Here is a 22,336-nt window from a genome sequence, read left to right as displayed (position 1 = left end):
AATTACCTGCATATATCTCACACATTGCAAAGGAGAGGGAATGTAGATTACAGACTTTTTGAGTGAGAAAAATGTGTGCCAGAGTAGTTTGAACTGCCTCCCCTTGCTCTTACTCTTTCTCTTTCAAAGTTGGTTTAACCTGACTAAGGACAGAATTATTCCTGCTGTAAATGAAGTCCATATACCTGCCTCTCTTCAGTGTATGTATCTGCTATCAGGGCTAATACCTCAAATCCATTCTCAGTGGGCACTGCCAACTGTTCACCTTGTGGGTCTTAGGAGCTACAAGTGATGAGTGGCAGCATGAGTGACAATAGTGGAGTGGTATCATTGCCAGGTTTATCAAGAATCTGTCTGTTCTGGAGGAGAGCAGCCTGGATTGTATATTTTCTTCATTTCTCAGTAAGGCTCTTACTGTGCCTTTACCTAATGTGTTTGCAAAGCCCACTTTTGCTTTTCAGGCTTCAGCAACCATGTAAAATGTGTCCTACAGTGGGATCCAAGAGGCACGACAAACTTGCAGGCCTAAGGGGTTCAAGAATCCTTTCTCAGGCAGCAGTACAGTTTTGAGATGGAGATTTTGTCTGGAAAGGTGGACTAGGAAGTGAGCTTTTCCGAAAAGAGTGATGGTGTCTGGGGTCCTGGGTGGAGGAGTGCTGAAAAGAAACTACAATTTATTACTACCTGAAGAACAAAGACACTGTGGGGCAGTTGCTGGAGGATTGCTCTTATCAGGACCAGTCATATAGAACCTGTTCTGGCAATCTACTAGCAAAGTATGTCCAAAGAGTACTTAGTTTCTGTCATCATATTTTAGTAATACAGTCTGGACTTTGTTGCCAGGAATCACATTTGGGCCCGTTAATAAAGGTTTGAGGTGCCCTAGATTTATAGTGTGCAGCTTGTTTGAGGACTGTAGCAGAGATAGAAGGAATTATCTTTGATTTGTCCCTACCTTCTTGCCTGAAAAACATGCTAGCAGTGCTGAGAGACATTTTTATCCCACAAGCTTGGTGTTTGTGAGGAATCTCTACATTCCAAAAAGCATGCAAAGCACTGAGGCAACCTGTGTCAGCAGTGTGCAGGTGTCATTCAGGGCTCTTTCACCAAAGCCAAATAACTTTGCTGCAACAAGGCTGAAAATGTGCTCAGAGTTCACACAGGTCTGAGGGCAGAGTGGAAGAGCTGCTGTCTGTAAGGTTTAATCAGTATGATGGGTTAAGCACAATCCTTCCTCTCTTTTATAGTAAGTCCTGCTGGCTTGGGCCTCTCTGCTGCGCCCAAAGGCAACTGTAACTGGAGAGGGCTTTTCACAGAACCCTGTTCATCTCTGCTGAGCCTCACAAGTGCAGACACAGTGAACATGCATCATAGGCAGCTTATTTCGTAATGTGCAGCCCAAGTGACACAAATGCTCCTTACCTCACAACTCTTTTTTAAAAATCTAATCTAATTTAATTTTTTTCTGTGCATCTGTGCATCTGTTAGGGTTAGGGTTAGGATAGTAATGGCAATGGCAACAGGTACCAGCACTAGAAGTACTGGTACTGATACACACATCACATGTTCCTTGAGCAACTGCTCTATTGGATCTAGGACATGGAACTTTTATTGCCTTATGTCTCCAGTTGAAATTTTTGTTCTGTATTTGAGCAGTATATAGCACAGACATACCAGTACTTCAAAGACTGTCACATAAACAAGTCTTGCAAATAGGCAGGGTAAGTAAACAAGGGGGATATTTTTGATTTCTGTTTATAACAAGTTGTCACTGCATGTCAGCATTTTCACTGATGTTCAGTGCAGGGGATTGGAAGTGGAAGAATAAGATAGCTCAGGGGATGCTTATGAAGAGCATCAGCTAACTGAGAATCTGCAAGAGGAAAGCACAGGGCTCCATTTAGAAAATCTAGTGGAGGAGATAGAAGAGTCTGATGAGATGGGCAAGCTGGAGATGCGAAGAAAGGTGCAGTGTTGCAGCAATTATAGCTGAACTACTGGGATCTGCCATGGTCCACTCTCCTTTGAGGGCTGGGTCAGACAAAATGATTGGTTTTCACCTCACCTCACCTCACCAAACAACTGCAGAAGCAGCAATGTTAGCACAGGAGAGGTAAATGGTAGCAAGCAGAGGGGGGAACAAGACTGCAGCAGCCTAGGTGCAGATTAAACCACATAGCTTTGGGATCGCACACCAGCCTTCTGGCTCTGAGTCAGAAATAATAGGTGCAAGCGGTCTCACAAGTTAGGAGTTGATTTTTGTTCACTGCTATGAGTGCTGCAAAGAGCGAATATAGTCTTGCTCTCAGAGACTAAATTTGAACAGAGCGTTTCAGTGGTAGAAATAGATGGTGGTATATATTCGCTTGCATGGAACAATATGCAAAACTCGAAACTTGGTAGTAGCAATAAGCTCTAGAATTGTAACTTGCCTCTGGCCTAGATATCTTGAGAGAACAGTGATATTCTTGAGTTATTTGGGATGTAGCCACTCACAGGGGAAAATCCTTTTCTCTGTAGCCAGAGAGAAAATAAAGTAGCCAAAAATATCTGATTACTGTTGCTTCTGCTCTGAAACACAATGGAATTTATCATCTCTGTTATAAAACTGTCCTATTGTAATGGAACCATTTTTCCCCACTCTGGGTCTTCTCCAAAAATACTAGTGTCAAAAGGATTTTATCTGAACTAAAAACTAAGAAGAAGGAAAGCCAGATATGCTCTTGAAAGCTAATAATTCTGACTGTAGAAGAAACTGTTTTCTAAATAAGTCCTTGCAGTCTCCTAGTGCCAGAGTTCTTTGGGGAATTATTCTAAACTCTAGTCCTCAGCAAAGTAAGCTTTCCCGCAGCCAAGAATTAAACTCCAAGCTTTATTTTTATCTACAGTTTTCTTGGCAAATTGTGAAGCTTATGTTTGGCATTTTATTTCCCTTTACAATCTTCTATCTTTGGCTTGTATTACACTACACAGAGCTTAGAGTTTATACAGGGTTTTGGGTGGGTGATATAAATTCTAATAGGCTTTTATATATAATGTAATTTAGAAGCTTAAACAAAGAAAGCCATATTCTGTACTGGAAGATTTGTGCAGAGCTTTGCTGAACTTATGTTAATGTTGAATTAACAACTATTTTCAGTAGTGTTTTGTTTTTCTTTCAAATAGAATTGTAATGGAGAAGAAGGTGGAGAGCAAATTTCTTACTGAAATGCAATACAACAGTAACACTTAAATATCTTGGGTGATCTGAGAATAGAGACCAAATTTGTGGCCCTAACCTTGTCATTATAATGTGCATTTATTTGAGAAACCAAATCCTATAAACTTTTTTTATAGACAGTTTTGGTGTACTAAATTTCTGGGATAGACTTCTCTGTAGCTGTTATAGTAATTTTTTATTAAACATAAAAAAATTAATAATGCCACTGTATGTTCTCATTGTAGTTTGCAATTAGGGATCAAAAAGAATGTTACAATTATTGGTTGTACGAAGTCAGAACTGAATGTGTAAACATGATTTCTATATCTGCTGGTGTAAATGAGTGTTTTACTCACAGCTTAAGCAGGTCTGATTATAAATGACACTGCCAAAATCACTCCAAACCACACCACAGAGCTGAAGATAAAAGAGTTGTCTCTGTATGTTTTTACTTGTGACAGAACAATATAAATAAATGCTTAAGACAAATGCTGATGGGAAGATAATGTGGAAAGCCAAACCACAGTGCATGTTACCTTCAAACTTCAGCAATCTGGTGGTGGCAGCTTTAGACTGGGAAGTCTCATATGGGTTTGTTGAACAGACTTCTAGTAGTGGTTTAGATCCAGAAAATGGGAAGGAATAAAACAAGAACCATCTCCTGGCTATAAATGGCAGCTCCCATAAAAGGCATAAAAAGCTCCCATAAAAGGAGAGTCATAAAATGTCAGCAGCTATCTGGGGGTACATCTCTATGGACGCTTTCTCCAGAGGGATCAGCCCCAGCAGAGTTCTATGCGAATGTGCCAACTTGGTTCTCGATTTAGAATAGTCTCATGCCTGGTCAGCTTCTTTCCTTCCATCTCTCCTTGCACTCTTCTGAGATGATGTTCTGCTATTGCTTAGGCTGTACTTGGACTGCTTGACATAGATGCAGTCAAGCCAGGGTAGCCAATATGATTTACACAAGCTGCAAATATTTAGTAAGAAAGAGTCTTGCTCAGAGTATGTCTTGTCCAGGAAAGAATGAAGAAACAGTGACTGTATTTGGCTTTTTCTACTCCTACATCCAGGCCAAGATGATTTTCTGCTAGATACAGTTAGTACAGGTCTTTATAATCAAATATTTTTGGAGTATTAGAACTACAAATATGGAAGAAAAAAAAAATTTCTAAGGTGAAATAAAACAGATAGGCTTCAGGAGAGCTATGTGCTGTAAATGGGATCTTGAAAGTGGGTATATATTAATTTTAAGTGTAAACATGCCTTTTGATCACTCACAGGTATCATCAAAGTCGGTGTCTTAAAAATCAGCTTAGTCTAGGTTAAAATACATAAAAATGTAATACTGCTGTTGTCCTGTGATATTTTGTACTTGTGGCAGCATTCTTCCTTTGGTACCATAGGAACTTCCATTGTCCTGGAGATGGTGATAATATTTGTTTCCAAAAATCCTCTTACACACATTGATAAAATCCTTAAATCAAGATAGTGAATATTATGTTTTTTGATTTTTGTTTTTTGATAAGAAAGAATCTGAAAGTCTGTATCAGAATTATAGATGAATAGAAATTCTGTGCAACTCTCTACAGAGCACTAGTGAGTATGTTGATGTGACTCAGAGCCACTGCTTTCAGTCAATATTCCTGCCATGGAATTAATACTCATGTCACTTTCAAGAATAACAGAGTCATAGAATTGGACAGGACTCTGAGCTACCCCATGGGCTGATGTCACTGCCCGTTGCAGGGCGTGGAGGAGATGACCTTTAAAGGTACCCTGCAACCCAAACTCTTCTATGATTCTGTGGTACCACACCTGAAGAAGTAACACAGAGATAACTGTTTTGCTTTTACTTTAGACTGAGAATACTTTAGCAAGTCACCAAAGTAAGCAGGAGTTTTGTAACTGGGAGCTGACTTGAAATGAGGGTTATGAATTAGGTTCCAAATTCATGCCTGTTTTCTTGGGATTTTGTTCCAAGTTTGGCTATTTGAAACTTGAATTGCTTCAAACACACTAAGTAAAGAACCCAGATTTTCTGAAATTTTGGAGTATCTCCTGTAACCCATTTGGTACATGGTGGCAATCTAAGTCATTAATAAAGACATTTGGTTACAGACATAAAGCATTTCATATTAAGTAGCCCAGTTTAAAAGATGCAAATAATTGTGTCTTGTAAAAATTTTTCCCAAAATTGACTTCCATATTCTGTTTCCACAAGTTTTCTCTTTCCTTGTTATTTAGTTAAAATTAATTTATTTAGATATTGTTTCCTCTTTAATATATTTCATATATGATCTAATAATAAAATCTAAACTTTAGATTTTTCTAAAGTTCTTTGTGTGAATTTCTGACCAAATATTGCATGTATGAAACTTTCTGCTATGCTAGGTGACCTGCATGATCACAAAAAGAAAAGTTTTTCCTATCAAGAAATTTGACTTTTTTCTGTTATCAGCTAGGAATTTGGGATTGTCCAGCTATGTTACACCTTTAAAATAGACCATGCTAAAGAACTGGCATTGTGAAGGAGCACTTTAGCAGCACAAAGAAAGTAGTACCTATCTCATCTACTTGTACACCTGTACAGAAAACGCTTTTTGCAACATGAAATATGCAAGAAATGAACTCATAGTACAAAGGAATTTTGAAGGCGCTTGAGTGGAATGAATGTGTCATTGTAGCCAAATTATTTTTGAAGACAGGAAGACAGAAAATTTTTAATGTGGCAAATTCAAAGGAAGAATATCCAAGAAGCTCTTCTCTGTCTAAATTTTGGTATCAGTAGACTCCAACTTGCTTTCTCACTCATCTCCCAGTAATACCAAACAGTTGGAAAAAGCCAATTTTGAGATAAAATAATTGCATTTTATTAAAACTGGAAATCCATATGCTCTGGCTGTCATAATTTCATACAATTTAGACATTTTAGGCACTTTTCTAGACAAATAAAAGTGCATTAGCAAACTTTTCCTGAACTCCATGGCTGTTTTTGCCCAGATTGGCCTGCAGCTTCATAGGCAAATTGTTTTGCAATAGCTGTGTAATTAAGGTGAAGTCTGTATTTCAGATCTGAAACTCTTTAAGTGCAACTTCTCCATAATTGGAAATTCAGTGACTAGATGTCTGTCACGGCCACAGCTACTTGTATCTTGCCAAAAACAACTTGGTGGTTCGCAATCACAGGGGAAAATTAAGCTTCCTAGCTGGCTGATGGGATGTAATCTGACTCCTACTCAGTTACCAGAGTGCTGCAGAAACATGTGTTCCATTTGTTGACAGAACAATTGTCCTCGGTAGCATTTACTTACAATTTGGTACTTTCATAAATATTCTAAGAACTGGTACAGCGCAGAGAGTGCAGGTAGCAGTTTCCATTTGCACTGTGATGGCCTAGGGCCATCACTTCTAAGCTCAGTGCCAGCTCACTCAGCAAATCCTCTAGACTGTAGTACAGGCTGTTTAGGAATTGAGACGGGTCATGCTGTACCTTGCTTTCCTTAGCTGGCCATTCTCATTTTTGGCTGCTTTCTTGCTCTGAGCCTCACAGCTTCTTTGCCCAAAATTGTCTAATGGGTGTGATTTGTGCCATGGTGATTTCCAGACTGGAAGTAGAGTAAGTCATGAGAATTGAAAGCACACGTGTGGAAGAGTCCTGAGTGACAAGAACCAGAGTGCACTTTGATAATGGCTCAGGAAAATTTTTAACTCTGATCTGTTTTTTTTCTAGGCGTTTTTGTGGACAACCTACCTCTTCATACAATTTGGTGAATACCTCTTCATTAAGAAAAAGATACAAGGATAGATTAGATTACAAAGACCTGGAAAGTATGATTTTATTTCATGTTATCTACTGGTGATTAATTGTTTTTGCTAAGAAGAATATTCTGAAGGAATCTCTGAATTTACGCTGTAATCACTTTCCTGAATAATGCACCTACATTTGCCATTGCTAATTCTTTCTTTCAGTTGAGACTCTTTAATGTAATATGTTGTAATAGTAATTACTCTCTAGAAGTCTCAGATAGGAGATCTGAGCTTTCTAGGAGTCACATTTACACAAGGGATTTGGACAACAGTTCCCTCATGGGAGGTTATAATCTCCATAATTCCTAATCTGATTTGCATTAGGGAATACATACAGCTCATTAACAGCACTGTCATCTTAATTACCACATAACTAAATGTGGGACATGCATTTGACTTGTAAATAAATGTTCCATATATCCATGCTCCTCTAAGAGTTCCAGAAAACCAGAGACACTGAGGATGATGAACTATGCACTATTTCTCTTTAAGTGAGGGAGAAGTAAAGTAGGCTACCACTTCCTCCCCCAAAATATCACAAAGCTGTGCCTAGTGGGACGTGTAACCTCATTTGCATCAGTCGTGTCCTTCATCCACAAACACATTTTTCACTATACTGACCATGCTCTGTTAGGAAAAATATTCAAATCTGTTCTCTCCCAGGAGGCCAGGAGTGAAAGAATTACCTTCCTGTTTTACTGGTACCTTCTTGCTTAATTCCCTTTTTAAAGTAAAGGTTTCCTATCTCTTATGGAGAAAGTACAAATATATAGGGTTACACTTCAATGTAAGAGAAAACAGGCAAATTTTAATAAATTTGATGATATTCAATAAAGCACATTACAATCTGTAATGAAATAATACTGTATTTTGATTTGTTATAACTGTTTATTCAAATATTATAACACTGTGATTTTGTTATGCCTCTGTTTTCTGTCTCTAAGTATCTTACTTCTCAAGAGCTGAAACTTCTTAAATATGGAAGAAAAGCATGTGAAATTAGGCATGCTTTTTGGCTATGTTCTTGGCCAACAGCAAATCGAAAACTTCTATGTCATAGAAGACATAGATGTTCCATTTTTCATTGGGAAAGGCAGCGATTGCAGAAATTTATTGTCTATTTTTCTTTTTGCCTTTTACTTATCCCTACTGATTATTGAAAAAAAAAATAGGAAAATCGTGTTAATGCAGATGATGTTAAAACTGTTTATAAAGGTGGAATCACCAGATTCTGGGTGAAGACCTTGTGGTATGGCATTTTGAAACAGAAATGCCAACTCTGAAGGCATTTTATATGTAGATAATTAGCATGTGGTGTATTGGGCGTTTTGGAATTGAGTCCAGAGGGTGTCCAAACTCATTTTGAACTTGGCTTTTCATCACAACAGGTATGATTAAACTCCCCGGTGTGATGGAAGAGAAATTGTGTGGGAAGAATATGATCATCTGGAGAACCGTATGGGAAAAGAGATTTGGTGTCCCATATTGCACAATTTACCTCAGCTACCTGGAACCCTGGATATATTAATATCTTTGGTGTTTATTTACATCTGTGCATCTGTGAAAAATTTTTACATAAGTTGACTAATCTTTATTATTCTTCCTTGGCTGAGGAACAGGTTAAAGGTTAAACTCATTACTTCATGCTAAGGAGGGCTATAATAAAGGGTACTGATTGTTTTGGTGATGTGAAGACCTGCTTGGGTGAGGTTAAAATATTACACAGAGAGCCTGTGTAGAAAACAACGAACAAGTGCAGCCGTGAAATGTGTGAGACCACATGATTGGAAAGAACTTCTTGGAAATCTTTTCTTGGAAGAGTCTTCTCCTACTGCAGGAATTTACATGCTGAAGTGCTTAATTACTACTTCAAGGTCCCTCTAAAACTAAGTAGTTATAGCTTTCTCAAGGTTACCCAAAACCTTCTGAAAGGGTTCCCTACATTTCATTCTTTGGATATATAGAAACCTTTTCCAACCTAAATTGTGCCAGTATTGCCTTTTACGTTAAAGAACTATTCCTTTCCTTGTCCTGTGGAAAAAGTAAATATCATGGCTACCATAGGGCTAAATCATGTGAAGGTGAAATGTCAGGAAGGTGTCTCCTCCTGCTAAGCTGGCCATGGTGATGCTAAGTTAGCACTGAAATGCAGGGAGCATTAAACATATGGTCAAGTTTGACGATGGATTTCACTGCTTTTCTATGCAAGGGTACATTTTAGATATTTCATACAAGCTGGTTGGGGTAAGAAATATAAATTGGTGTTAAAAATCAGCTGCATATAATTGTGACTTGTATGGAAATTTAACTGAAAATTTCTTTGAAATCTGCTACTGCTACTGTTGATGGTCAAATTTGTTATTGGTGTTAGTGTAGTTGGGCAAGGGATGATTAAGGGAGGGATAAATAGCAATAGACGGACACACGATCAAGACACTTGCTAGTGTAGAGACCTTTCATACTATCTGACCATGCCTTCTAAAATGGCCAGGTTTTATACACTGAATTTAATAAATATTTTCCTTCTGTCAGAGGTCTGTACCAGAAAATTATCAAGCAGCAGATTTTTCAATAGTTTTTTTTTAAAGACAAGGTGAAATAAATTTCCCTAGACTAAAACTTCTTTTTGAACTATGTAACAGCTCAAACCCCCATCTGATTTAAAATGTGTATTCTTTCTCTTTGCATGGAATTAAAAAAGAAACAATAGCACAATTGATCTTTTAAAAGGAGAATTGAGGTGAGAAAATGAAGTGGAAGTGATTTTATTCATTAAGTAGCCTGTCTTGACTTGCTATATGCCTTTCAAATCTACTTTACTCATCTGAACCTGTACTTGTTGAAGCTAGTGACTGTAATGATGGTGACATCATCCTTTTGTTTATACTGAAACTTCTTTTGAACACAATCACAAAAGAGATAGTTTTAGGAGATTGATTACTCCTCAACTTTGGAATTTTGTAATTTTGGTATACCTCAGAGATGCTGCACTTGTCCTCAAGTCTGCTTTTCTTAGCTTTAGATTATGAACTCATCAGGCCTTTGATTATTTCTTCATAAGCATTTAAAAACCACAGAGTACACTAAATCTCCTGGAAAGAAACAAGAATAACTTTGATCCTTGACCATATGAATTTACAATAAATATTTAGTCACAATTTTGCATTTTATATTACACCCACAAACTGTGCAGAGATGAGCACTCAACATTTGTAAATCTTAATTAAGGCTCTGCTAGAATGTGCAGGTTGTTCTCAGTTTTGATTTGACCCTGTTGTTCATGTGCCTTATGAGATGGTTTTCATTTACAGAATTGCTTCAGGTTTTTTTGTTTTGTTTTTTTTTTTTACAAGATCACGCATACTGCCTTCATCACAGAAAATATGACAGCATTTAATGAGCAGCTTCTAGGTGTTTTATTTTAATTGTGCAGACTTAGGATGTATTTATTTATTATTCACTGCAGTGGAGTGGCATTATTGTTCTTCTTTTTTTTGCTTTTTACTAACAATTAAGTTTATATATCTGTTTCTTTCATAAGCACTGACTTTCATGATAGCTTTCACAATCATGGGAAGGAGGCTTTATCTTTTTTTTTGCAGATAGCTAGCCAAACAATGTCAAGTTTCAACTGATCTTCAGTATCCAATTTTAGATACCTGAACTGGTAATTTTTTAATGTTCTAAGTATTGTATGACACTTGTCCTCAAAATGCAACATCATCTGGCTTTCTTTGCAAATGTCTTTGGGTTTTTTTCAGTCTGAACCTGGCAAACAGGTACTCAGAATGTAAAGAATGCACCATTTAGTTGACCACATAGGAAAAGATTTCATTTTTAAAATGTGATACAGAAATTACATTGGCAGGGGTCCTGAGACCCTTCAGTTTTCTCCTATAATCCTCCTAGCAGAGAATCTTCCTTCCCTAGAACCTTTGCTTTAAGAGCATTATGTCAGAGTGCCTCTTTCTCCTTTTGCAGCTCTAGTTTGTGTTTGTTTACTCACCCCTTCTTTCCCTCACACCCCATTTAACATCTGATACTTACCTTTCTGATCCCTGAGAAATCAGGTTTACTTTCTCACCAGGTTTACTCCACTTCTTTGCTTGAAGCCAGTCTTCTCAACCTATCCAGGTGTTTCTCTTGCCTGTCTCCTTCTGTACATGTGATTGTTTGCACTAGTATTTGTGTCTTTTTGCCCTTACACCTTTTGTTTGACTTTTGTTCCTCGTATTTGAATGTTCTTTGTCCTAGTGTAGCTATAGGAACTGGTTGTTTTCATCCTGCTTCCCTCTCCCCCTCAGGCTATTTCTTTAATTTTGTTTGCTTCTGCCAGCATTAGATGCTCTAATGAGAAAGAGGGGGCAGGTCCCTTATCTTCTTCCGCCCTCAGCTCCTTCTTTTATTTTTGTATTGATGGCTCCTCAGTATGAAACTCTGGCTTAGCCATGGAAATTATGTCTGCATTGTCTTGAAAGAAAAGGTTACAAGGACCATGGAACACTGACTCCTGGCATTTTCCTCCTTTGCCATTCTTAGAGGTGCTACTGCTGCTAAAATAACCTGTTGTGATTGCCTGCACCAGGTACTCAGCTCCATTAAAGTTGACAGTGTTTTTGTTAGTAATATTGTGTCAGCCTGTAAGAACAGCCAATATTAATAATAAAATCCTTGAGAAAGAATCTACTTTAGTGAAAGTAATGGCTGTTCCAGTTATCCCATCAAACATCATCTTTCCATCCTGTTAATGAAGTCTGTGGTAACTTCCTGCCAGAGGTCCTACTTGCCAGAGCAGCTGGTGACTGGAATGGATCTGATGGCGGTGTCAGGCCAGGTGGAAGGTGCTTTTTTCAGCCTCTAACTTCCTTTCTTTGAGTCCTTTAAGCGCCCGGTAGTTGGCAAGAAATTAAACAGCAGAAGAATAAAGTGCAAAGCTGACTCTTATGGCACTGCCCTAAGGAGACAGGAGATAGGCAATTTCCTAATCAGAGGTCTGGATTATCCAACAATTTCTGCCGCTTCCATCTATGTCCAAGAATGTGTTTGGGGAGGGGATGGGAAGGAAAAGGAGGAAGAGGAGTGGAGGAAAAGCACCATCAGGCCACTCTTAGTGGACCAGGTACAGAATCTTATTAAAGATACTGATGGTCCACCTCTTCAGTGCCACACAAGCCCTAACGATCTTTCATACGTCACCTGTTGCACTCATATTCATATGCACAAAGCTGGCCTGCTTCTATTTTGACAATGACTTCTGGGGGGTTTGGTAAGGTTTGAATGTTTTGAAGTTCTGGTCAACTTGCTGTAAACAGTGGCATCAGTTTCTTTTCACTCGGGCAGCATGGCACGGGGAAGCTAGGTTGGCCTTTTCTGTTGTAGTTATACATATGGTGACCAGATGGAATGCAGTGAGCAAACAAGATTTCCAGCTCAGCAAATGACTGTGTGTTTACCTGGAGATACTGTTATCCACAGGGTGACAAAGGAAGTAAGGTGAATGAATGCTGGGCCCTACTGGCCTGCTGAACCTTGATTTGTCCATTGGGCATTCTCTGATGGCAGTGAAAAAAGTGGTATAGCATCTTGTCAGAGTTCCCTTCTCAGAGATCAAGGGGAAAGGAACATCCTTTTATGCCAAACCTAACTGGCATTCATGTCATGTTTTTGATAGACCAAACAGTTTTCTCACTCTAACCCTTCATCTCCTGTCCCCTGAGAAATCTCACTAAATACAGTAGTTCACGGCACACTATGGGAAGTCCTGTTTTAGATATTACTGTTCTCTGAGCTGAATACCCAGAGAATGGAGAAGTTCAGTGCTTGTGAAGATGGTTTGTCATCATCCCAGTATCAATGGAGGATCGCTACAATCTGCTCCCGAGGCATACTTAGCACCAATTATGTGGGACCTGAAGTTACAGGCCATCCCTTTTATACCCATGCTGTTTTGTACAAGATCATTTTCAATAGTTTAACTCAGCTGAAATTGCTAGTACTGTTCTTGGAAAAGGAAAGGATGGAATAGGTCACAGTTATACTGCTGGTGTATCAAGGCATGTCATTATTTTTGTGGTGGTTGTGCACAGTGCTTTATTATCCATTAAAACTCTGGATCATAATCTTTGATTGAAGAATGTGTTAGACTGGTCCCTGTTCAATTAGTTCTGCACAGCTTGTCTTCATCTCCTCAGTACAACTAGGCAGGTGGAGTTTACACTAATGATGCATTTCTCAAAGAGCAGGTTTTAGTGACCTGGTGTAGGTGCATGCCAAATCTTTAATTTAAAACCTCCTTCCAGGTCGTATGGGTCAGGAGCTCTGGCTAGGATTGCAAGGATTGCATCTGTGTTCAGTGCCATCCAACGGTGTGTGCACCTGCTATTCCCTCCAGGGCATTTGCTTCTGTTGAGAGAAATAGTGAACTAATTTTGTTTGCAGACTGATCTGGCTCTGCCAGAACCTTTCCTGGAAAGCATAGAGAGGGTTACTGGTCACCAATCAGCTCTTCCTCCCCAGGCTCAGGCAAACATCAGGAGCCTTTTGCTCTCCTGTGGCCAGCCTCCAAAGCAAGCCGGTGTTTGAGGATGTGCTGAGCCTCCTGCTGGTAGGCACTGCCAGAGGCCTGCTTTGCCTCCACAGCCAGGTTTATATTTTTGTCCACAAGCTCTGCAGAGCCTCCTTTTATAGTGTTCTTAGTTCAGCCTGGCACACATTCCTTTAATTTGCTGCTTCTGAAATGGCTGATAAGACCAAAAGCTCTTCTGTCTCGAGAGGGCTTGTTTGAGACCCACTCCAACTGAGATCTCTCCACCTTGCTTTGTCTTGACTGTGCTGTCAGCCTGCCCTCACTTTTACACTGCATCTCCTGTAATCCTGGCCTGATCCTGAAACCTCTGTGCCTCTCATTGAGTGACTCTAGACTTTTTGCTGCTTTCTGAAGTCAAGCTGGGACTGGCCCTGTTGCAGTGAAGGTATTGCTGTTTTCTTCCTGACACTTCTCAGCCATCCAGAGTTCCAACACTGTATGTAACAAGTGCTAAACCCGGAGCATCCCAAGAGTGATCCAGGGAACTGGTTGTATTGTACCTGTTGTAGAGCTTTGTGGACTGTCTGCTCTGCTGGTGCCCATCACTTCCCTGTGTTAATGTTTGAGCTTCAGGGACAGCTCAGTCCAGAAGCCGTGGGCAAATAAAGACTTTTCTCCTCCGGCCAGGCAGAGTGTCAGGGTGGAAAAAGGAGCCATGGTATGCAATACCCCCTAAAGTGTAGTGGGAGTAGGAGGAGCCCCAGGGCAACGTGAGCATGTAGTCATGAAGAGGAAGCATGAAGGTATGGTTCACCTGCTGTATGTGGATGTTCAGCCCCATCAACACAAGGTGTTTCACAACTGAATGAGCCTAAGGAGGTTTTAATTTTTATGGAGGCAGACAAGGCAAAGTTATCTCTACTAGACAAGTGTTAACAGCTGTTTCAAAAATCTTTCACTGGAGCAAAGCTTTACAGGGGCAGCCAGAAGTACAACCTTGATACTGCTCCCAGCCCCCCAGCCTTTTGAATAAAAGATTGTTGGACTATTTATGCAAGGGCAAATAACATTATTTTTGGAAATGACTGAATTACTTTCATTACTTTTTTCCAAAAGAAAAAAAAAATCAGCCCGAGGCAGACACCTGGCATGGAAAATTTCAGCTTGCGTGGTAAGTGGCTGGCAGAAGTTACCGGGAAGTGCGAAGTGTCAAAAAAAAAAAAAAAAAAAAAAAAAAAAAGAGAGAGAGAGAGAGAGAGAAAGAAAAGAAGAAGGAGAAAGAAAAAAGAAAGGCAAGCATCAAGCAGCCGTAGTCACCGGCAGCGCTGGGAGCTCGCTGCCCTCCCGTGCTCTCGGTCCCGCCGGGATCCGGTCCCTTGTGTCCGGCGGTGCTCCCGGCGCGGGGCCGGGCCCGCCACGCGGCTCCGCGTGGGACCGAGCGGGCCGCCCCCGCGCTGCCCCGGCCCGGCGGCGGGCGGGGGCGGGGCCGCGCGGCGCTGCGCTGGCTGCCATTGGCCCGGCCGGCGGCGCGGGGCGGGGGCCGCGGGCGCGCCGCCGAGGCGGTCCGGGCTCAGCCCCCGGTGCGGCGGAGCAGTCGCGGCCGCCCCGTCCTGAGGGCACCGGCGCCGCCCGCCTCCGCCAGGCAGCGCAGCCCCCGCGTCCGGTTCCAGCTCGCCGTTCGTCTGCCGCTCCGCGCCCTTTTCTCTCGCTCTGTCTCCCGGGCGATCTCGGCGGGGCCGCGATGGAAGAGGAGCGGGCGGGCGAGCAGATGAGACCGTTGCTCACCACGGTAACGGGGGGTGCTGTGCGGTGCGGGGCGCACAAAGGGGCCGCCATGGGGCAGCGCTGCTCCGCGTCCTGTCCGAGGGTCGTGCCGCTGCCCTCCTGCCGGGGCACGGGGGCACGGCGGGGCTGTCCCCCTGCCGTGGCTCCGCAGCCCTCTCGGCGGCGGAGCCCTCGGGCCGGGGGTCCCGGCCCCTCTCGCCCGGTGTCCCCGCGTGCCGGCCGCGTGCGCGGGGCCGTGTCCCCCCGCCCGCAGCCATCCCCGGGGGCACGGCGGGGCCGGAGCCTTTTGTTCGGCCGCGGGCTCCGTGTGCTTGGCGGCCGCGGCTGCCCCGTCCACCCCCCCGTTCCTTTGTGAGAGCCCCGCAGGGCTTGTGCCGGCGGCGGTGGGCGGCGCGGCCGCCCCTGGCCTCGCCTTTCTCCCTGCCCCGCTGGCTGACGAGTTCCTGGGCGAGGGAGAAGTGCGCACACATGGCAAGCGGCGAGCTTCCCCTTGTCCTCGTGTTGCACGGTGGCGGGGTCGGCTCGGGTGGTGGGCACGCTGCCCCGGCGGGTTTCTAGTCCTGGGGGGTGGAAGTGTTGGTGAGGGGGAGATGGGTAAAATTACGGAGCTTGGGTTCATTTCCTTCTTGGGCCGGGTGGCTCAGTGAAGCGGGCATGTGTTGCCTTCCTGTGCTGCTGAAAAATACATGTGGTTCCACGCTTGTAATTTCCCCTCCCTTCAGATGACTCAAGGTCTGGATTTTGTTAATGAGCCTCTGAGCTCTTACTCTGATATTCTCCTTCAGGGCCTTTTCCGAAAAGGTGTCGCACAGGGATTTGTCTTCAGTGCCTGAAGAGGAGGGATGTGTAGTTTATAACCCAAAGAATGCTGTGATGCACACAGAAATAGCATTGAAAACACATGAGTTTTCATCATCTTTCCGTTACTCTTCAAGAAGAGACTTGAGTCACATTTGATAAAATTGGCAGTCTAATGAAGTGCTCACTTCCTCTGACATCAGTATGTTCAGTGTGTTTTTCCTTTGTTATAACAGGACTGTTGATAACTTAGTGGTTCAAAGGGCCATGAATTTTACAAATGTTGCCATCTTTTAATGTTGGTTTCAGAAGTTAATGCTTGTGCTCACATTGAAAGGTTTTGCAGGTGTGTTCTAGACCATTTCTCCATCTGGTCGCTGCTGCAAAAAGGTATAGTCCCAATTCATGTGAACTTCTTCAAGGTAGAGTCTGTGTAAGAGCAGACTGCTTAATAGTTTTAATTAATGTTAAAACTACCTTGCCCTTCTGTATGAGGTCTCTCTTAGCTGGCAGGAGAATATTCCCTATGTATAGGAGAAATCTCCCAATATGTAGCAAAGAGATGCTAAACTGTGTGGAGGGAGTTGAAAAACTTCAAGCTTTAAGTGTGGGGTTGCAGTGGAAGATGGTAATGGTTACCCTCAGGTGAATCAAATGAAAAGAGTATTGTAGATGTCATGGAAATCAGTATGGCCTGAGCACATTTGTCAGGTCTAGCAGCAGTCATTTAGATTCTGTTGTAAGAAGAATTAATTTTTTTGGGGACGAACTCCTGCTGTATTATTGCATGGCCATTTTTGATGCAGCTGTTTTGAACAGAGGTGCTCAGTGGAGCGGTCCAGATTGGTTTCCTTGCAACAGCAATACCTGACCTTGGTGCCAAAGTGTATTTGGGAGGTAATTCCAGCTGAGTTGAAACGGCTAAAGAAGTGAGGGCTGAAGGGTTGGTAGGAACTGGAAAAAATGAATTTCTGGGGAAAACACATGAATTAAATGGCTTACAGAAAGACCCGACATGCTGATCTTTGGGCAATTGCATAGTATAGCAGTATTGATTTTGTTGTGGGTTTCATATGCAAGAGATGTAAATTTATATATAAGAGGGCTACTTAATCCAAAAGGTGAGTATTTTTTACAATAGAGCTTGACTTAATTTTTCTAATTCTGTGTTTCTTGACAGTGCAGGCTACCTTCATGCTGGCAAAGCTTGCTGAAACTGCTTACATGTGCATAACTTCTTCAGGAATAAACATCTCAGTAAGATGAAAGGACTTTGTAAAAAGTCTCAGACCAAATCTGAGAGCTTCATTGCTGTGGCTTAAAAGTACAGAAATGTAATCAAACAGAGGAGTCCCTAAAAATTAATTTTCTTCCTACCTCTGGTATTTATAGAGTATTAGATATGTAACGAGTTAAGATCTGGTGCCTCTCTTATGAAGGAGCACTTCTATCAGTCACATGCTGCCCCTTCCCCCTCCCATTTAGTTACTCAAAAATACAAAAAATCCTTTAACCGTGCTTGTTTTACATTTAGGTCTAGTCATACAGAAGAGAATGAATAAGTGTCTTGAACTTTGGTGTTTTAAAGAACCTGGTTAGTGGCAATATGTACTTGAAAGTTGGAAGGGCGAGGCAAAACAAATGCCTGATAGTTATTACAACCAGAGAGCAACTGATGATCAGAGCATGTGGGATGACTAGAAAATACAATAGGAGAAAGACACATAGCTGCATAAATCCATGGTTCTTTCATACCTTACATACTCTCATATGTTCTGCCCCCCATCTTAGAAAAGATGCATTACTATTGGAAAATGTTCACTGAATAACAAGAGGATATGAATTTAGTTCAAAGGTGATAAAGGATTCAACAGTATAGGACTTGTCAGCCTAGTAGAGATGATGGAACAGAGATACGGTAAGGCTCTGTAAAAGTACTGTGGAGAAAGTAGGTGAACATGCAAGAGGAGGCACACAGTGAAATCACACTCAGTTCAAAACAGACAAAAGAAACTCAGTGTAGGAATACACAGATATATTTGCTATACAATGTGAACTAAAAGGGAGTTCGGACAAAGGCTGGAAGACGGATACATTGATGTTAGTAAGTGGATGAGCAACAGTCCCAGGATTTGAAAACAGCTGGAGGTTGTGAGTGTAAGGAGGAGGAGTTGTATGCTCGTCTAGTTTTTCCTTTTCCCTCAACAGCTACTTATGGTAATTCTTGTTGGGCTTTTCAAAATAAGGGTGGGACATGGTAGTTTGACAGTTACAGTAACAAACTCACTCAGTGGCGAGTTTGACAGTTGTGGTATTAAAAATGGTTGATACTGCATATGAGTGATCTTAGTTCTAGCTTCTAGCTTTTGTCATCATGGTGTTCATTACTGTAGTGTTTGGTGGGCTTCTTTGCAACAGCTGTAAGTAGCATTTAAAGGAATGTGTAGTGCAGTTCTGTCTCTAGATTCTTGCAGGTAATATTTTCAAAATACTTTGTTTTCTTAAAGTAGACGGAAACTTTTTTCTATTAGTATTTGGTACTGCTTCATGTATATGAAAATATTCACAAGGTTGTAGACCATGAAATACAGTTAAGTAATGGGTTTGTTTATGTCATCTTTCAATGAAACACGTGTGTTTTTATCATTAATTGTACTGTAGATGATGATAGAACTGGAAGTGGCTCTGTTGGAGAAAGGCATGTTTCCAGGAATCTCCTTCTGGCTTTCCTAATCAAACCAGTGAAGTACTGTGGTCTGCCTTATCTCACTGAAGAGGACATTAGTGTCACAGTGCTTTTTCTGAAGTGGCTCTGTGGTTGGCTACAGCTTTTTAGAATTTTTTTTAAGAGATGTGCTTGCACATTATCAGATGGGTTGCAGTCACTGTCCTCTGCTGTCTTCTTATTCAGCATGGGGCTTCTGTGATGTGAAGTCAAACGACATATTCTCTGCATACAAGTTTTTTTCCCTACTAACATAGTAAGCTCAGACTGGTGCTTTCCCTTTATGGCTGGACAAGGGTAACTGAGGGTATGTTTGTACTGCATAATTGAGGACTGTGCAGGAAGCTCTCCTCCCCCACAAGTTTGTGGCATCTGGCTGAACAAATGCTCTGCACAAGTTCAGGCAATACAGTTATAGCTGTGTGGCAGTGCCCTAGCTAAATAGTCCTGATCCGAGAGAATTATACTGGCTTGCCAGCCGTACAGACTTGAAGCTATGACTTTGGAGAGACAAGCTGCTTTTCTCTGTTCTGCTGTTTGGGTACGGTGCGTACCTCGCACAGCTTGGACTGTGTTGTGGGCCTCTGTAAGCTTTTAAGTGTATGTCTGGCAGTCTTTCTGAGTTCTTGAAGAGTTACCATGGCTGTCAAAAACTTGTTATGTTACTTGAGAAGTTTCATTGTACTCATTGTAGTAGTTCTATTTTCTGTCCAGAATAAGCTGGGGGTGTACCAAGTTGAGTAGTTTTTGGTTTGTATCCGTGTCATTTGTCTGCCTCTGCAGGTGACTTTCGACATGTCACCAAATTCCTTGTGGGCCTTTGAATATTGATGCCCCTTACACAAGGATATCTGTTGCACAGGACCTTTTGTGGCCCTGAAGCAATAGTAATACTTAGTAAATAGAACTGCTCTGTGACTATTGTTAGATAAGAAAACAGGGTATAAGTGTACTTTGAGTATACTCAAACTTATCTAGAGAAGGTCTGCAATGAATATTGTCATGTGTATTTTGGTATAGTGCATTCCAGATTGATGAAGTTTAGGGACACATCAGATTTTTTTGCTAAAATGAAGATAGATGTCTAGCTAATGTTTTGAAATAGTGCTGTGAATAGTGAAATTCAACTGAGTGTTTTGTAAATAAGGACACAGAGATGAGCACCAACTACTACCTAGCTGTCTAGATCAGAAAGTGTCTGAATGGTAAAACGAGAATTTTGATTAATTTATCAATGATTATTTACAATATTCTTAAATATTTGCATTTCTAAATTTACATTTGCAAAACTACCAGTAGAAGGAAATATTACACTTTATAAAAAAGCCCAACATGTGTTTAAAATGTCCCAAATCTCAAATCTAACTTGCTAGGATATCTCAACAGTTATTAGAAGGGATTATCTGTCTAAGAGTCTCGTGTTTGTGTACAGCACCCTCAAGAGTTCCTTGTTTCACTGGGAATTAAATTCTCTGCACTAGAGAGTGTCATAACTTATTAAATGTACATTTTAACCAGTAGATGGAGCCATTTTAGTTATATATCAGCCTGCCTATTTACCTAAGTTTGGAAAACTTTTTTTTTTTTAAAGTATTTTTGGTCATTTTGTCATCAGAGGATGGGTTACAATTTTTTTACCATTTCTTTACCTACAAAGAAGACTAAATGTTTTATTCTTCCAATAACAGTGCCAGGACTGTACAGCAGGAAGGCTATTCCATTTTCATAAATGTGGAGAAAAAAGTGTATGCTTGTTCTTTGTGCAAATTACAGTTGTCTCTGTAAATTGTCCAGTGTCACGTGAGCAGTGTAGCCTTTGTACACCTTATGTTGCCTGAAGTAACTTTTTGGAATATTGATCCATAGTGGATGTTCTTGTGACTTCTACCCAGGAAAGGCTGCTTGCTCAAATTCTGAGTTTTTGTTTTTCCTTCTCCAGTCCCTTAAACTAAAATGGCTCAAACCTATTTAATGAATTGGTTGTCTTGTTTGGATATACTGGCGTCAGTTGTCTTGTTTCAGCAATGCTGGAGTGCTTCATAACCTTGAAATACCCCTGGCTTATTAATTCTAGCAAGTCCCATTTTAGTAGAAGCATTCCAGTGCTGTACTCATTGCATTATCTAATATCTTACTTCAGCATCCTCTTTTCTAAATGTTTTTTCTTTTTGAATTTGACTCTGCCCCGACATTATATCCTTAGTAAAGTACCACCTAGACCTTCCCTTTCCCCAATTCTTCTGTCTTCTGCTGTGAAGATGAGTTTAGATTACACATTGCCAACTTGAAGAATAGAACCTTATTCAAATCTTCATTTGAACTCTCACCGTATGATACTTTGTGAGGTATAGGTGAATCATCTTCTTTCCCAGAATCCTACTGTGGGAGATTTTGAGATTTCCTATGGCTCAGGGCTTTTGTTGTTGTCGGTTGGTTGGATTTTTTCTTATTCAAACTAATTGGAAGTTTAAATTTTCTATGATTTTTACAGAATGAGTACTGATATTTTTCATATGATGTAGTTGTGCTGTAAGGCATCTAGATGTACTTTCTTGGCAGTAGTGCTGGGATAGTATCCTGAAATACTAGAATATTTTTAGACTTGAAAACAGACTTTAAGGTTTTTTTTAAACTTAAGGAGATGCTTCCAGATTGGGCATCTGTTGTCAAACTGTTGCCCCAGTTTAACAGAATGTCTGGAGTCTGCCTCCAAACAAACTGGAGCTTCCTGTGAATGAGGCGTGTGGGTGGAAACTGTGGAAAGAAGTGGGAATTACAGAGTAGCATCCCATGTATGTTGGAATTATACTGTTTGACCTACTCTGCCCTCTGCTACTGTTGCTTTTACAGTGCAGCTATAGTTCTGAGGATCTGGTAGCTGCGATCTGCTTGCAGGTGGGGTGAACTGAGGACTTGTATGAAAACCTGGCTGTTTTTTTCAGTTACTGTGTTTTTACTATGGGGGCATGTATTGAGTGTGTATGTAGAAATGCTGTCTTAAAAAACTGTGCTTCCCTAAAATGTAAAGTAAATATTTCTTTTTTCCCTTACTCATTTTTGCACTAGGCTGATTCCTTTTCATTTTCCATGACTAATGTCTACTAAGTATATGCTGGCTGTATCTTGACTGGGATCTATTTTGGAGTGAAGAAAAAGGCACCTAAGTTATTGTGAATACCTAGGTTATGGCAGGGGAAATTATGCCAATAATTCCTTACTAGAAAAAGTTGAGAATTTGCTTCCACAAAAAATACTGCCTCTGAATATCATGAACACACTGATTGTTTGGTTCACTAGCATATTACTATCAGAAGACTAGAGAATCTCTAATCAGCCTGCTTTACATGTATGTCTCTGTTACCAAAGAGCAGAAAGAGGTTAAAGCAAATCTGTTCACAGAGCTGTTGTAATAGAATCTTGTTTGGTGTCCATTTCTCAACTGACTGCTTTTCAGTGCAGAAATTGTGTTGCTATGTCAAGCAATTCAGGCTGC

The 22,336-nt window shown here is 41.0% G+C and overlaps 1 protein-coding gene across 11 annotated transcripts in view; it reads left to right on the top strand.

Moving 5' to 3' along the window:
* Positions 1–15,048: 15,048 nt before the first annotated feature.
* SLC4A7 (solute carrier family 4 member 7) overlaps positions 15,049–22,336 on the top strand; it is a 92,993-nt gene continuing 85,705 nt past the window's right edge. For all 11 annotated transcript variants that reach the window (XR_012054584.1, XR_012054583.1, XM_030264999.4 and 8 more), the window contains exon 1: positions 15,049–15,324. Coding sequence is in view for 9 of the 11 variants with exons in the window: in XM_030264999.4 (XP_030120859.2) it covers positions 15,277–15,324 (48 nt within the window). In the remaining 2 variants the exon portion in view is untranslated. The remainder of the gene's footprint in view (positions 15,325–22,336) is intronic.

Source organism: Taeniopygia guttata, chromosome 2 (genome assembly GCF_048771995.1).
Source record: "Taeniopygia guttata chromosome 2, bTaeGut7.mat, whole genome shotgun sequence".
Classification (NCBI taxonomy): Eukaryota; Metazoa; Chordata; class Aves; order Passeriformes; family Estrildidae; genus Taeniopygia; species Taeniopygia guttata.
Note: the sequence above shows the minus strand (reverse complement) of the source record. Positions and strands in the feature narration are given on the sequence as shown.